At 51.9% G+C, this 17,422-nt stretch overlaps 1 protein-coding gene across 10 annotated transcripts in view; it reads right to left on the bottom strand.

Moving 5' to 3' along the window:
• The window catches only part of ELL2 (elongation factor for RNA polymerase II 2), a 71,527-nt gene extending 57,090 nt beyond the window's left edge, over positions 1–14,437 (bottom strand). For 9 of the 10 annotated variants that reach the window (XM_054054401.1, XM_054054402.1, XM_054054403.1 and 6 more), the window contains exon 1: positions 14,212–14,437. In XM_054054401.1, the coding sequence (XP_053910376.1) occupies positions 14,212–14,340 (129 nt within the window). In that variant the 5' untranslated portion in view covers positions 14,341–14,437. The remainder of the gene's footprint in view (positions 1–14,211) is intronic. The other variant, XM_054054410.1, reaches the window with a different exon arrangement.
• Between the last annotated feature and the right edge of the window lie 2,985 nt (positions 14,438–17,422).

Genomic DNA, 17,422 nt, shown 5'->3' with positions numbered 1-17,422 from the left:
TGCACAGGACAACACAGTGGCCGTCACCTCCTTACAGCAGGTCACAGGATTGGACACCAGCTGGGTTTTGAGCTAGAGAAACTGTGCCAACGTGACCAGCCACCTTCCCTCCTTCAGCACAAGAGAATGCCACGAGAAACAATCTGAATTTAGCAGGGTGTCAAGCAGAAAGGTCTCACCTCCTGCTGGAGTGGCAGAAAGCAGGCAGGGGACATTGGCCCTCCAGCGAAACCTTCTGTCACCTCCCTGTACCTGATGAGCCAACTGCTCTGAACAACCACCAAACTGATCTCAGGCTTCTGCACGGATGGAGGGAGAACTGCTGCAAACCTCCATTTCCCCTGCTCCCATAGGATCACTGTTTTCCTTCCTTTATTTTCCTGTAGCAAAGAGCATGGTGTTTTGGAGAAGCAGCTCTCTGTGGGAGACCGGGAGTCCCATCACTTCCCCATTTTCCCTGTACTTGGCCAGGGAAGGTATTTTGCTCATGGACTCAGCACTGGTAAGGCCGCACCTCAAATCCTGGGTTCAGTTTTGGCCTTCTCACTCCAAGAAGGACATTGAGGGGCTGGAGCACGTCCAGAGAAAAGTGACAAAGCTGATGAAGGGGCTGGAGAACAAAGGTTATGAGGAGCAGTTGAGGGACCTAGGGCTGTTTAGTCTGGAAAAGAGGAGGCTGAGGGGAGACCTCATTGCTGTCTACACCTACCTGAAAGATATTGTGGTGAGGTGGGTGCTGGTCTCTTCTCTGAAGTCACAGGAGATAGGACAAGAGGAAAGGGCCTCAGTTTGCACCAGGGCAGGTTCATATTGGACATCAGAAACAATTTCTCCACGAAAGGGTTCTCAGGCCCTGGCAGAGGCTGCCCAGGGAGGTGGTAGAGTCCCCATCTCTTGGGGGGGGTTAACAGACGGGTGGATGACACCATTTTTTGCCACCAATCCAGACCGGCAAAGTCTTTCTGGAGCTCCTCAGCACTGCTTTCTGATCACCTGCAAAATCCCGGTATCCCGCACAAGCTCTGATACTGCAATTCCTCCTCCAACCCAACACTGAACATGTAAAGGGAAACTATTCTGGGGCAGACACTTGGGAAATCAGAGGTGGGCTTGTTAACACGCTGAAAAGCCACCACTTCTGCACATCGTCCCTCCAGTGCACATCTGATCAGCAACCCCTCCCAGGTAACATACAAGCTAATCCTGCTTCCCACACTGCTACCACTATCAGCTGGGTCAGTCTGGTGCTTCTGGGGCAGTGCAAAAATGAAAACCCCACCATTCCACATTGGGGACCCCTAGAGTCCTGCCTAGTTAATTGAAGGAGTGACCATTGAAGCCTTGAACGGGTCCATGGAGGCCACAGAGATGATTTGAGGGCTGGAGCACCCCATATGACCACAGGCTGAGAGGGCTGGGGTTGTTCAGCCGGCAGAAGAGAAGGCTGCGGGGAAACCTTAGAGAAGCTTCCAGTACTGAAAGAGGCTCCAGGAAAGCTGGGGAGCTTTTTCCAAGGACCTCGGGTGATATGACAAGCAGGAATGGTTTGAAGCTGAAAGAGGGAAAGATCGAGACCAGGTTGCCCAGAAAAGTAGTGGCTATCCCATCCCTGGAGGTGTTCAAGGCCAGGCTGGATGGGACTTTGAGCCCCTGGTGCAGTGGGAAGTGTCCCTGCCCACGGCAGGGTGTTGGAACTGGACAGGGTTTGTGGTCCCTTACAACTTAAGCCTATCACGATTCTGTAATTCTATCCTGGAAAAGCTGTTGGCACCCAAAACAGCTGGAGCAATGAGTGCATAGCCTCATTAAGGAGCAGGAATAATCAAGCATCAGCTCAGCTGAAAACCAAGCTATAAACAGCTCCAGGCACACTCCAGTTAACCAATTACTCTTTATTTGCATCTGAAGATTTTATTGAAGATAATGAATAAGTTCTCCTACACTGCACTGGTTAAAAAGAAAAATTCTGTAAAGGACCTATGCCAGTCAGGTCCTAAATCTCTAATTTGAGAGGCAAAACCTCCAGCACTTTTTATTCTCCAGGATCACAATCTTGCTTAACGCTTTCTGGGCAGGGACGGCGTCTGCTGGCAAGACTCGAGATCTGCATGCACACACGGCACGCTGAGAACAGCTCAGATATTTACAAGGCACCACCCTTGTATACCCAGCTAATTATCTGCAGTTTTTCAGGCACGTTGACTCGGAGCAAGCAGAAAATGATGTTGAATCAGCATTTCACACCAGGGACTGTGATGTGAAATAGAAGTTTTCATGAGCTTCGATAAGTTTTTAAAGAGCTATAAATTACTTGGCAGGAGGCTGGAACAAGGTAGTGGTGCTCTCTGGCAAAGCCACTCTAAGGATTTTCCCCCCTTCCCTCCCGTTTCTATCTTTTCAGCAGTTTCTCTTCCTCCCCTCGGGGCTCACAGCCACCCACTGAGCCACAAAAGGTTGTTTGTCAATGCACAGCATGGCCCTGTATCTGCAGAACTCAGGCTGAGGAACTACAGGTCTCCTCACAAGGAGGAGAGAAAGCATTTGGAAGAGAAGTCCACCTGCACTGATGAAGTCCATGGAATTATTGCGGCCACGCAGGATCCTCCTCGTGTACGCAGTCCAGCAAGCGCATCAGTCACACCAGCTTCCCAGTGCCTGCCAGGAACAAGGAACGGAAGCAGCCAGCCAGGCTGCACTTAAAGTTCAAACCATCAGCGCCGACCTCCAAATGTGTAACACACTGAAACAGCCACATTGTGGGGTGGCAGAGCTGTTCTGATAGACTGACACGGAGACACAAAAGTAATTTAGCCTCCTTCGGTGCATCTGCAAATATTGGTTTGGGATTTACATTGTTTTGTAGGTAGGTTTTTTTGTAAACATACCATGTCTTCACAAAATCTGGACTGCACTCAGTAAGCAGGAAAACCAGAAACACTGCAGAAGCCTTAGCATGCGGCTCCATGGCTTCACTACCACAAAAAGGCTTCCCTGGGAGGTGATGGAGTCCCCATCCCTGGAGGGGTTTAAGAGATGGGTAGATTAAGTGCTTAAGGATGTGATTTAGTAGTGGACAGGAACGATTGGATTTTATGATCACAAAGGTCTTTTCCAGCCTAATGATTCTATGATTCTATATCCTGGAAGCAGAGTGCCCATCGTTATACCAGGAGCACACCACAAATACCAGTGCATTTATGCTCCTACCCACTTAAGTGCCCACCACTACCATTTCACACACAGTGACAGAAAGAGATGATGGTGACCTGTGTTATCCTCTGGTTTTTGAATGTGAAAGAAACAAAGTGGCAATTGTCACTGAGACTCGCTGGCACTGGATGTTCTCCCCTATAGCTCCTGGTTCCCTGCACTGTACCTGCAGCACCCAGCAGTAGCAGTTTACACGAGAGACAGAATGATAGAATCGCTTGTTTGGAAAAGACCTTTGAGACCATAGAGTCCAACTGTCCCCATCCACTATTAAAACATAGCCCTCAGCACCTCATCTGCCCGTCTGTTAAACCCCTCCAGGGATGGGGACTCCACCACCTCCCTGGGCAGCCTCTGCCAGGGCCTTAGAACCCCTTCCACGAATAAATTTTCCCTAATGTCCAATCTAACCTTCCCTGGTCCAACTTAAGGCCATTTCCTCTTGCCCTATCACCTGCCACTTGGGAGAAGAGACCAACATCAACTTCACCATAACCTCCTTTCAGGCAGTTGTAGAAAGCAATGAGCTCTCCTCTCAGCCTCCTTTTCCCCAGGCTAAACAGTCCCAGGTCCCTCAGCCACTTCTCCTAACCCTTGTTCTCCAGACCCTTCCCTAGCTCCATTCCCTTCTCTGGACATGCTCCAGCCCTTCAATGTCATTCTTGGAGTGAGGGGATGATCCCATCTATGGTTCTGCTGGCCACGTTGTTTCTGATCCAAGCCAAGATGCCATTGGCCTTCTTGGCCACCTGCGCCACTGCTGGCTCATATTCAGCCACTGTTGACCAACACCCCCAGGTCCTTCTCCTACAAGCAGCTTTCCAGCCACTCTTCCCCAAACTTGGAGCCGCACGAGGTTGTTGTGTCCTAAGTGTTTACAAAGGCTTGCAGTGATAGGACTACGGGCAATGGGTATAAACTAGAGAGGGGCAGATTTATACTAGACACAAGGAAGAATTTCTTCACCATGAGAGTGGTGAGGCACTGGAACAGGTTGCCTACGGAAGTGGTGGCTGCCCCATCCCTAGAGGTGTTCAAGGCCAGGCTGGATGGGGCTTTGGGAAGCTTGATCTAGTGGGAGGTGTCCCTGCCTATAGCAGGGGGTGAAACTGGGTGGACTTTGACGTCCCTTCCAACCCAAACTAATCTATGATTCTAAGTGCAGGACCCAGCACCTGACCTGCTTGAACTTCATCCCATTGGTCTCAGCTCATGGATCCAGACTGTCTAGGTCCCTCTGCAGTGCCTCCCTTCCCTCAAGCAGATCCACACTCCAGCCTCGCTCAGTGTCATCCATGAACTTACTGAGAAAGCACCGATCCGATCCCTCATCCAGATTATTGATAAAGATATTGAGCAGAACTGGACCCATCTCTGATCCCTGGGGAACAGTAGTGCTGGATCTTGGATGGAAGGAACTTGGATGCTGTCAAAGGGAGCACCAGACCATCCAATGCCAGAACTAGACTGACAGCATCAGGATAAGGCATGCAGACACAGCATTCAGATGCAAAGGGGAACTAGCCCTCATAGTGCACCTCATCAGCTCTTACTGTCTCCTGGAGCCAACCAGGAACAGCCATGGAAGAGGGAAAGCAGTGGAGGTACTGGTTCTGAAGGTGGCACAGCCCTTCCTAGGAAAGCTGACAAATAGCTCTAATTAGTTGTATTGGAAAACAAAGCTGTGTTCCTGCTGCATGACTATCAACTGCTCAGTGGCCCATGGTGCCTGGAAGAGGAAGGTACAGCTCATTTCTCTACCTGATCCCTCCAGCACTGTGGGTCTTGTCTAATAACCTCAGTCTGCTAAACTGGAAGAAGACATTCCCAAAAAGTAGTTAAATGAGTCGTTTTCTGCAATGAGAAGAAGCAGAATAGAACCTTCTCTTTTCACAAGTCATGACACCTCAAATCAGTTCCAGACGTCTCAAATATCTCTGGACATTCACCCTGGCTGTGTCTCTATCTGTCACTGCGGCAGGATGCAGGCAAGGCTCTATGACCCATTGTGTTTGCTCCAACAGCGTTTAACAACCCCGAGTTTCTCCAGCAGTCTCTGATGTCTGAGACAGGATACATGTCTTAGTCATCTCACACCAGACCTCCGACTTACCCAGCACAATCCTGTGCACCAGAGGAGGCAGGAAGCGTGTGGGAAGGTAACACATCAACACCCCTGGAAGAACTACAGATGCTACCTGGATACCCCAAAGATACTGCAGGGATGAAGATTTTTTTTCTCCCACTGACAGATTTGTTTAAAATCAGACTCAGAAGTCAGCGACAACACAAAACCACACAGACTGACATCATCTAAGCCTCAATGCCATCAAAAACAGGTTCAAACCAGCTTGTGATCAACCTGACAAAGGCAAGGTCCTGCACCTAGGTCGGGGCAATCCCAGGTTTCAATACAGGATGGGGATGACATGATTGAGAACAGCCATGAGGAGAAGGACTTGGGGTGCTGCAGGAAGAGAAGCTCGACATCAGCCAGCAACGAGCACTCACAGCCCAGAAACCAATAGTGCCCTGAGCTGCATCCAAAGCAGAGGGGCCAACAGGTAGAGAGGGGATTCTGCCCCTCTGCTCTGCTCTCCTGAGACCCCACCTGAAGTACTGTGTCCAGTTCTGGAATCCTCAACTAAGAAGGAGATGGAACTGTTAGAATAGGTCCAAAGTAGGCCACGGAGATGATGCTAGGGCTGGAGCACCTCTGCTATGAGGACAGGCTGAGAGAGTTGGGGTTGTTCAGCCTGGAGAAGAAAAGGCTGCGCGGAGTCCTTAGAGAAGCTTCCAGTACTGAACGGGGCTGTAGGAAAGCTGGGGAGGGGTTCTTGATCAGGGAGTGCAAGGATAAGATGAGGGAGGGAGAATGGTTTTAAGCTGAAAGAGGGGAGATTAAGATGAGATTTTACGGAGAAATGTTCTTCTGTGAGAGTGGGGAGGCCCTGGCCCAGGTTGCACAGAGAAGCCATGGCTGCCCCATCCTGGAGGTGTTCAAGGCCGGGTTGGAGGGGGCTTTGAGCCCCTGATCCAGTGGGAAGTGTACCTGCCCATGGCAGGGAGTGGAACTGGATGGGGTTTGAGATCCCTTCCAACCCAAACCATTCCATGATTCCATGAAAATGCATTTAGGAGTATTTGTACTGCTCATGTTGATTAACTCTGCATTGTCAACTACACTGTACATTACAATACATGAAATCTTAGACTCCGAGAAGTCAAACAGAAGCAAACACACACCTCACCACCATCTCTCCCTCAGTGTGTTCACATTGGCAGCTTGCAGGCAAAACCACAGAGATGTCACACAGACACATCCTTTGTGAAGGAGAGAACATCACTGCCCTCCACTATGGACGTAGTGGGCAAACATGCTAGTGCAGATTTTTACGTATGTACTGATAGCAGAATGGAACAGCTTGGGCTCTCCCAGCCCCCCTGCAGACTCTGAAAGTTCCCTGCAGGAAGCAGTCTCTCCTGTATGCTCCTGTCCCTGGGGTGATCTTCAGCCTCCTCCCTTAACAGTTGTGATTTTGTGCACTCCAAGCTCATTCATTCCATTCCCTTCCCCAGGAAACAGAGGGGACAACAACTAGCGCACCTCAGACCCCTACTGGTGCTCAGAGCTCCTAATAATTCTTGCCCCCAGTCTTCTCCATCATTCCCATTTAACCTTAGTCTATTTTCTCTTTTCCTAGGGTTCACTCCCCAGTCTTCTTGCCACCATCACCTTTGGTTCCCCCTGCGCCAAGTCCCACAGTGCTAACTCCGTAGCACCTCACTGAGGGTCCCATCTCCCCAACACAGGTGCCAGAGCCCATCCTTACACACCTGAATCCAAACCCAGTACAGCTGTGGAGACACACAAGCTACAGATTTGAAAAGCTCTAACAGTGTGTCCACCTTGGAGCAAAACCACCAAAGTCCAAGGCATCTGCCCCATCCACAGGCAGAGGTGCATTCTCATTTCCAGCAGGACACCACTAGAGCTCCCTGAAAGGTCAAACCTTCCAAACAAATGAGTTTCCTAATCCCCAGCCCAAATCCTGGCCATCTGGGACAGACAGAAGCCATGGGAAAATCTGACCCTGCTAAATGAAATACATGAGTGCCCTATGACTGCTCCTCAGCTGAGGCTGAGGCAGCTGAGGTGGTTTAGCCTGGAGAAAAAGAGGCTGAAGGGAGACCTCATCACTGTCTACCACTGACTGAAAGGTTTTGGTGAGGTAGGTACTGGTCTGTTCTCCCTGGTAGCCAGTGACAGGACAAGGGCAAATGGCCTCAAGATGCAGCAGGGAAGAGTTAAGTTGGATATCAGGAGGAATTTGGTTACTGAAAGGGTTCTCAAGCACTGGCAGTGGCTGCCCAGGAGGTGGTGGAGTCCCCATTCCTGGAGGGATTTAAAAGCTAAATAGATGTTGTACTTGGGGCCATGGTCTGGTGGTGAACTTAGCAGGGCTGGATTGATGGTTGGACTCAATGATCTTAAAGCTCTTTTCCAACCGAACCATTCTGTGAACTGCTCAGAGTGGGGGAACATCAGGCAGAGAGGGTGTTTAATCTGCTTGCTGATGCAGCAGCTCTGCAGCTGGAACATCCCAATGATGACTGCCTGAGGAACGAAAACTCAAACGCAAACCAGATTCCTGCAAGTCAGAGTTATTCTTGGATTTTAAAAACTCAGATTTTGCATGCTAAGATCTTTGCCTTTTCAGCATGCGGAATAAAACACACACCTCCAGCTTCTTTCACCTGGGGAAGCACAGCTGAGACATGACCGCGGATGGCACAAACCCTGCAAGAAACTCCACCAGTGGAAGGCAGCACTCTCTGATCTGCTCCAGAGCACGCAGAAGATTAGGGCAGGGCCACAGTGAAATTAAATACTGTAACCAAGTTAGACAAGAGGCTCTCTGTGCACCACGGTAAAAAAACCCTCCATTTCTCTTTAACCTGTTCCCATGCTTCTGAAGACCATGCAGTGTCCCAGCTTCACAGCTAAGCCACCAAATAGTGATACTAGTTTCTCTTTGCTAGCTTAAGTTTCTGCACAGAGGGTGGAGCTGCACACTAAAACCTGAGCTATCTAATCAGTTCACTGCCATTGGAAAAGGGAGGTTCTGCTCTCATGGTTTATCGGGGTGATATGCTCTCCCCTGCCCTCTTACTCTCGTGCTCCTCCATCCAGCACTAAACCAGGGCCGAAAAAGAAATAAGAGAACCCCACAAGTAAATAAATCTGTTCAAAACAGTTCCATAAGGCAACAGAAGGGATGTAGAAAGGTGATGTACAGGGCCAGCAAAACAGCGAGACGGCAAAGCTGAGCTCAAAGGAAGGTCCCACCAGCAGGCACAGCACTGTCTAGGGTGGGCAGGGACCCCTCAGCCTTGCCCTTAGAGCAGGGTCTGGGACACCCCACCTGCCTATGAAACACAAATACTGCACCAGGACAAGACACCCTGCACTTCTCACCATTCCACAGAACTGGGAAAGCGTGTGAGGAGTGGCTGAAGACACTGGGTCCATTCAGTCTGGAGAAGAGGAGACTGAGGGGGGACATCATCCTCTGCAGCTTCCTCACACAGGGAGGAGGGGGAGCAGGCACTGAGCTCTTCTCTCTGGACCAGAGGGAATGGCAGGGAAGGGTTAGGTTGGACATTAGGAGAAGGTTCTCCACTCAGGGTGGTGGAGCACTGGAACAGTTCCCAGTCACCAAACCTGACAATGCGTTTGGCCAACACTCTCAGCCCCACTGTGTGAATGTTGGAGTCTCCTGTGCAGGGGAAAGAGATGGACTCAATGGTCCTTGTGGGTCCAGGATATTCCAGGATTCATCCTGCTGTGGAGCAGCTGCAGCTTTAGCCTCTGAGGGCAACATGTGGCACTTAACTGAGCTAAAACCAGTGTTACTCCCTGATTTTTAAATAAAATAGCCTCACGTGACGTTCAAGCGTCGCAAAGCGTGCTGGTCAACGTGGTTGAAGGAAATCCAGGCAAGAATACCCTCCACCACCTGAATCCACTCTACCCAGACCATGACCACAGCACACAAAGCAAGCAGGGAGTTGGGATTTCCTCCCCTTTGCTGAGATGCAGAGATCAGGCCTTGAGGAGAAGAAACCACCTCTCCTCTGCATCCCTGAAGGTGGAATTGAAGTTAGATGTTTCTAACATAAGAATTTAAGAGTCTTTAGAGATATTTTTAGCTGCCATGCCAGCTAAGACACTCCTTAGAAAGGTAACAACTAGGAGTGAGAGCTTTGGTCTTCACACTGACTGTTTAAATTCAAACATTAAGCAATTAAGCATACGGAATTCTGACTGCCTGGGTTCTACAGGTCAGTGCAAGGTTATCCTGATTTCTCACCTCCACAAGCTCTTCGTGATATCACTTGTGTTACACAGATAAGATCTCTGGCAGGGAGTAGAGGCAGCAGCAGCGCTGCAGTTTACCTTCCTCACCGATTTTAAGCCTTCACTGCAAATTTTCAGCCGCAGAGTCAGGCCTGAAACAGGTCAGCAACATGGCTAAGTGTTCAGCTAGAGAGAATCATGGAATTACTTGGTTGGAAAAGACCTTTGAGATCATCAAGTATAACTGTACCTGCCCACTATTAACTCATATCCCCGAGCACCTCATCCACCCATCTTTCAAATGCCTCCACCACCTCCCTGGGCAGCCTTTGCCAGTGCCTGAGAATCCTTTCGGTGAAGAAAGTCTTTCCAACCTCTGATCTGAACCTGCCCTGATGCAATTTGAGGCCATTTCTTCTCATCCTATTGCCTATCACTTAGGAGAAGTGTCCAGTAGCCACTCACCTCACCTTGATTCAAGCAGTCATAGACAGTGATGAGGTTTCCCCTCAGCCTCCTTTTCTCCAGACTAAACCACCACCATGTCTCTCAGCCACTCCTCGGCCACTCCTTGTAAGAAGGGAGGTATGACCAGCTACAGAGCATTGACCCTGTCCTCCTCTGGCATCAGACAGATGGGTGAGCTAGCAGATCACAAACAGACCTATTTAAAATGGAGACAACGGCAAGAGAAGGTTTCTCCTCCCTCTCCCAATCACAGAATCACAGAATAGTTTGGGTTGGAATAGACCTCCAAGCCCATCCAGTTCTACCCCCTGCCATGGACAGGGACACCTCCCACTGGATGAAGGGCTCAAAGGCCCATCCAACTTGGCCTTGAACACCTCCAGGAATGGGGCAGCCACAGCTTCTCTGGGCAACCTGGGCCAGGGCATCCCCACCCTCACAGAAGAACATTTTTTTCCTGAGATCCCATCTCAATCTCCTCCCCCTAGAAAGCATCTCCAAGACAATAACTCTGAAGATCAGGTCCTGCACAGAGTCAAACGACCGTTTTCTGCCAAAGTGGGATTTGGTTACACAATATAAAAGACAATCATTTCTAAACCCAAAAATTCTTTATGTTCCATTATTCCTCCACTTGCCACTGCTCAAACAGGACATCCAAACTCCAGCAGGACCAGATTATGGGAAGCAGGCCTGCAGGAAGAACAGTTAAGGACATTAAGAAATAGCAAAATAGGGAAAAGAATTCCAGTCATTTTCCTGATCATGACGACCACAAATAGCTCTTTTTAGCTCCCAATATCCTGATGTTTAGGCACACTACACCTATTTTTGACGCAAAATCACATTAACTCAGATCCTGGTTTAGGGAAAAACACAGGTAAATAATTTACCCAAGTTGTTTCATAAATCAGGAATAATTAAACCTCTTCCCAGACATATCCACCTGCAGCAGGGAAAGCAGTTTTATCACAGCCAACGCAGTTTCCCGGCTGTCTTGCATTCCAACAGGGAAAAGATTCTGATTGCAAACCTCAACACCATGCACAGCACTTCCACAGGCACACACAATGCTTGGGGATCACTGTTCCTGCCTGCAGGGTGAAATTCCAGAGATGAGGAGTTACACTCCTCGATGCTCTGCAGTTGGATTGATCTTTCCCAACCTCAATGATTCCAGGATGCTCAGCTTCCATTGCAAAGGTCACACTGACAGCAGAAGCACATCCCACCTGTGTGAAGGCTCCAGTGGTCCGGAATTAATTCGTCCTAAATCAACAACTTTAATGAGCTGTGAGGATCCTGGCACCTGGGAAGGAGGCTGCAGCCACAGGCATGAGGGACCTGAGTCATCTGTACATGATGTGGGATGGCTCTGAGCCCCTCCACCCCTGATGGAGGGGAGCCCTGCATCCCTGGGAGAGCAGCCCCCTGTATCCCTGCAGGAGGAGACCCCTGCATCCATGAGGGAGGGGAGATCCTCTGCATCCTGAGGGGAGGCATCCTAGAGGAGGGAAGCCCTGCATCCCTGAGGAGGAAGCAGACCCCCACACCCCTGAGGGAGGGGAGACTCCTACATCCTGGGGGAGCATCTGCATCCCTGGGAGGCAGTTCCCTTCATATCTGGGGGGGGGAGAAGACCCCTGCATCTCTGGAGGAGAAGACACTCTCCCCCCAGCCCTGGGGGGGGGGGCATCCTTGAGGAGGGGTGCTCTGCATCCCTGAGGAAGGGGAGACTCCTGCATTCCTGGGGAAGCAGTCCCCTGCATATCTCGGGGAGGGGAGAAGACCTCCACAGCCCTGGGGAAGAAGCAACCCCATTCATCCCTGAGGGGGCGGCATCCTTGAGGAGGGAAGCCCTGCATCCCAAAGGAAGGGACCCCTGCATCCCTGAAGGAGCAGCTGTGCATCCCCGAGGGAGGAGAGACTACTGCATCTCTGGGGAAGGAGCCATCCCCCATATCTGGGAGGAGGAAAGACCCCTTCATCCCTGGGGAGCAGCATCCTTGAGGAAGGGAGCTCTACATCCCTAAGGAAGGGACCCCTGTGCATCCCTGCAGGAGAAAACCCCCCGTACCCCTGCTGGGAGGGGAACCTTGAGAAGGGGACCTTGCAACCCTGAGGGAGGAGACTCCCACATTCCAGAGGAGGGAAGACCCTCACATCCCTGAGGAATCCCCAGCTGACACAGCACTGCAGCCCTCGCAGGAATAATGCAAAGCGTGTTCCTGCAGGTTTCTGCGCTGCTGGAAGCTCAGTGAGTGCCACAGCGTGGAGAAGCCAACGCAGCCTCCAACCACTTCTAGGCTTTGGGAGCATCTGGGGCCAGCTTTCCCTGGAGAATGCAGGATACAGGGATCTCCCCCTCAGGGATGCAGGGTGTCTGCCCCCTCAGGGATGCGAGGTTTCTGGTCCCTGAGGGATGCGGCGGTCTCCCCTCCTCAGGGATGCAGGAGGCTCCTTAGGGATGCAGGTGGGCCACTTAAGGAATGCAACCATCTCCTCAGGGATGTGTGTGTGGCAAGGGTGCTCCTTAGGCATGCGGGGGGGTCCTTCAAGGATGCAGGGCTCCTTACTCAGGAATGTGGGGGCTACTTAGGGATGCAGAGACTTCTCAGGAATGCAGGGGTCTCCTGACCTCAAGGATGTGGGGGCTCCTCAGGGGTGCATAGGGCTACTTAAGTGATGGGGGGTCCTCCTTAGGGAGGCAAGGGTCTCCTTAGGGATGCAGGGTTCCCTCCTCAGGGATGAAGAGCACTACCTAGAGATGAGGGGCTACTTAATCAGGGATGCAGGGGGGGCTACTTAAGGGATGCGGGGGGGGTTCCTCCTTAGGGATGCAAGGGGCTTCTTATGGGATGCAAGGGGACTCCTTCGTCAGGGATGTGGAGGGTCCTCAAGGATGAGGGGGGGATACTTAGGGATGTGGGGGGGCTACTGAAGGAATGCAGGGAGGACCTTTTTAGGGATGCAAGGGCTCCACAGGAAGCTCCACAGGGGAGCTCCTTAGGGATGGTGGGGGGAGCTTCTTAAGGGACAGAAGTGGCTACTTAAGGAATGCAGGGCTCCCATCCTTAGGGATGTGGGACTACTTAAGGAACGCAAAAGTCTCCTTAAGGATGTGGGACACTACTTAGGGATGCAGAGGGGCTCCTTAAGGGATATTCAGGGGCTCCCTTAGGTATGCAGGGAGCTACTTAATGTATGCAAGGGACTACTTAAGGGATTGGGGGGGTGCTTCTTAGGGATGTGGGGATCCCATCTTAAGGGGGCTATGTAAGGAATGTGGCTGGCTCCTCAGGGATGCAAAGAGGCTCCTCATCAGGGATGTGGGGGGCTACTTATGTGATGCAGGGTCTCTTTGCTCAGGGATGCAGGGGGCTCCTTAGGGATATGGGGGCTCCTTAGGGATATGGGGGCTCCTTAGGGATGCATAGGGCTATGTAAGGGATGTGGGGACTACTTGTAGGATGGGAGGGGGCTACTTATGGGATGCAGGGGTCCCATCCTTAGGGATGTTGGAGCTCCTGAAGGGACGCAGGGGGCTACTTAGGGATGCAAGGGTCTCCTTAGGGCTGTGGGAGCTCCTTAGGGATGTAGCAGGGCTACTTGGGGGACACTGGAGGGGGGTGCTCCTTAAGGAGTGCGAGGGTCTCCTTAGGGATGTATGGAGCTACTTCAGGGATGCAGGGGGCACCATCAGGGATGCAAGGGTCTCCTTAGGGATGCAGGTGGGACTCCTTAACGATGCACGAGACTACTTAAGGGATACGGGGCGGGGGGTAAGGTGCTCCTTCAGGGCTTGCACAGGGATGTGGGAGGGATTCCTTAAGGCTGCAGGGGGTTCCCCAGGGATGCAGGGGGTCTCCTTAGGGATGCAAGGGTGCCCTTAGGGATGCCAGGGCTCCCTTAGGGATATTGCGGGGGATTCCTTAAGGATGCCGGGGGCTACTTCAGGGATGCAAGGGGAATGCAAGGGTGTCCTTAGGGACGCGGGGGCTGCCTTTGGGATGCAGGGGGGGCTCTTTAGGAATGTAGGGACCAACGCAGTGAACGCATGGGCTCCTCAGGGATGCGTTCCCAGACCCTCCAGGGGTGGGACCGCCTGACACCGGCCACCCCGACCCTTCAGCTCCCCCCGTCTCCCCGCGCTGCGGTCGCCCCTCCCTCACCTGCGCGCCCCGGTAGGACTCGAGCGCCCTCAGCGCGGTCTCGGTGAGCCTAACGTGCAGCACGGTGACACCGGCGGCCGCGGCGCCGCAGGACACGCCGCACCGCTGCCCTTCACGCAGCTCCGCCATCGCCCCCTCACGCACCACCCCGGCCGCCGCCGCCGGCACCGGCAACCGCGGCCGCCATCCCCGCGCCCCCGCCGCCAGGGGCGGAGCCAGGGTAAAGGGGCGGGGTCAAGACTGGGGCGAGGCCAAGGCCGTTGGGCTGGGCCAAGGGCGGGGCCGGCGAAATATGGGGGGACGGGGAGGGGAGAGGCGGGGGCAGGGGAAGGGGCGGGGCCAGGTGAAGAAAAGGGCGGGGCCAGGTGAAGGAAAGGGGAGGGGCGGGGCCTGACTATGGGGGTGGGGCCATAGGGTATGGACGAGGCCAGGGAATAGGGAATGGCCAGGGCGCAGAGGGAGAGACACTGAATGGGGGCAGGACTATGGGTAAAGGGGGCGGGGTCAGTAGGTAGGGGCGGGGTCAGAGGCGGGGCGAGGGATGGAGCGGGTCCAGGGAATGGGGCGAGTGGGGTGGGGCGGGGCCAGCATAGAGGGAGAGGAGGCAGGCGGGAAGCGGGGCCAAGGGGCGGGGACGGGGGTGGGGACAGGGGACTGAGGGCGTGGCCATGGGCGTGGGGACAGGGGACAGCGAGAGGGCCGGGGCAGGGGCGGGGCCAAAGCCGGTGGCAGGGGATAGAGGCGGGGCCAAGGGATAGGGGAGGGGCTAGGGGCGGGTCCAAGGACTGGGACTGGGCCGGGAGCGGGGCGAGGGCAGGGCACGGGGGCAGGGCCAAGTTGCAGGGGGCGGGGCCAATGCAGGCATCGCCGACGTGCGAGGGCGGGGTTGGGGAAGGGGTGGGGCCAATGTGCTGGGAGCGGGGCCAGGACTAGGGGCGGGGCCAATATTGAAGGGGCGGGGCCAATGTGCTGGGAGCGGGGCCAGGGCTCGGGGCGGGGCCAATGTTGAAGGGGCGGGGCTATCGTACGGGGGCGGGGGCACGGCACAGCGGTGGGGCGGGGGATAGTTCCGAGCCAGCACCGAGCGCGGCAGCCGAGATTCAGGTAATACGGGTTCGAATCCCGGCAGCGACTACTGGGAGCAGAACCACTCCTTTTCCTGAGCCCTGTGTGGGTTTGAGGGGAAATGAATCTTAGAATCATTGAAATGTAGCAACACAGACTCATAGACTCATAGGAGAACAGAATCATAGAATCACAGAAACAGAAACATAAAAACATGGAATGAGAGAAATATTGAATCACAGAATCACAGAATCATGCAATGGTTTGGGTTGGAAGGGGCCAGGAGGGTCATGGAATCACAGAGTGCTTTGGATTTAAGAAACCATAAGGTCATAGAATCATAGAAATTTAGAAAGCATAGAAACTTAGAAACTTAGAAGCATAGAAACATAGAAGCATGGAATAACAGGATCACAGAATCATAAAAACAGAATCATAGAAACATGGAATTATAGCATCATAGAATCACTGAAACATAGAATCATAGAAACAGAGAATGGTTTGGACTGAAAGGAGCCATGAATCATAGAATGATGGAATCATAGAATGGTTAGGATTGGAAAGGACCATGAAGGTCATAGAATCATAGAATCATAGAATGGTTTGGGTTGGAAGGGGCCATGAAGGTCATATGATCATTGAATGCTTTGGATTTGAACGGATGGTGAAGGTTGTAGAATCATAGAATGGTTTGGATTGAAGGGACTGTGAAGGTCAAAGAATTATAGAGTCACAGGATGGTTTGGGTTGGAAGGCACCTCAAAGCCCATCCAGTTTCCAAGCCTCCTGTCATGGACAGAATCACAGAATCACAGAATCACAAGGTTGGAAAGGACCCATTGGATCATCGAGTCCAACCATTCCTAACACTCCCTAAACCAGGGACACCTCCCACTGCACCAGGGGCTCAAAGCCCCATCCAACCTGGCCTTGAACATTTCCAGGGATGGGGCAGCCACAGCTTCTCTGGGCAACCTGAGCCAGGGCCTCACCACCCTCACCGAGAAGAATTGCTTCCTAATGTCTCACCAGCTTCGCCTGCTATGCCTCTGTTACTGCTGTTTGTGGAAAAAAAAAAGGAGTGCACTGACCATTGAAATTGTTAAAGCAGATTCCTGGTGGGGATCCAGGATAGCTGGGTGCTTCCACAGGAAACTGCTCTGCTTGCTGTTCCACAGGTGATTCAGCATCTTTGTCCCGCTGACCAAAACAATGAAGAGCACCCTTAGTACAGGCTGGACCCTGTGCTAGTGAAATCACTCACATCCCATCTGCCTAAAGAAATCACCTGGGGTCTTATCCCACCCCATATTTTCCCCAAAATAAGCAAGCTGACAGCAATCAAAGGCTCCCGTGTTCCTTGCAGGAGCTGGTGGGAAAGAACGATCAGTTTAGTGCCAACCAAAATTACAGGCTGAACGTTCTGCTGACTGCAGGTTGCTGTTTAAGTTACTCACATCCATGGAAAATATTTTATAGGCAGCTTAAAAGAGTTTACTTTCATTACCCCAATCTTCCTCCTGCCCTACAATTCATCTCAGTCAGCTGGCACCAAAAAAACTCATCCAGTCTTTGAAGGGCTACATTTTAAAATCATGCAATTTAAAATATGTTGACTGTTATCGTCAAAAGTGCATTTTTCATGTCACCAACTAGAACCTTGTCTTCACCTTCAAGACCATGTCCATATCTACCATGGTCTGGTCTCCTGGGTACCATGCTCCAATGTTAATTTAGTCTTTCAGTTTTCATCTCCACCAGTTTTGTTCTTATTGTTCATTAGTAGTTGCTCTTTCTTCTGTAGTAACCTGGACAAAATATCTTTCTAATGCAAGTATATATACACACACACATATGTGTGTGCATATACATACGTGTATGTGTATAAATATACTAAGCACCCTCCTACAATATTCTTTCTTCAGGTCATTTCTCAAAATATACCTGTTCAGCTTAACTTTTCTGTGATGATTATTTCTCAGTCAAACTAAATAAATGAAATATAGAATCATGGAATCACAGAATGGTTTGGGTTGGAAGGGACCTCAAAGCCCATCCAGTTCCAATCTCCTGCCAGGGGCAAGGACACCTCCCACCGCATGAGGGACTCAAAGCCCCCTCCAACCTGGCCTTGAACACCTCCAGG

The sequence above is a fragment of the Cuculus canorus genome, chromosome Z (assembly GCF_017976375.1).
Source record: "Cuculus canorus isolate bCucCan1 chromosome Z, bCucCan1.pri, whole genome shotgun sequence".
Classification (NCBI taxonomy): domain Eukaryota; kingdom Metazoa; phylum Chordata; class Aves; order Cuculiformes; family Cuculidae; genus Cuculus; species Cuculus canorus.
The sequence above is the reverse complement of the archived record's forward strand: the minus strand, read 5'-3'. Positions and strand labels throughout refer to the sequence as shown.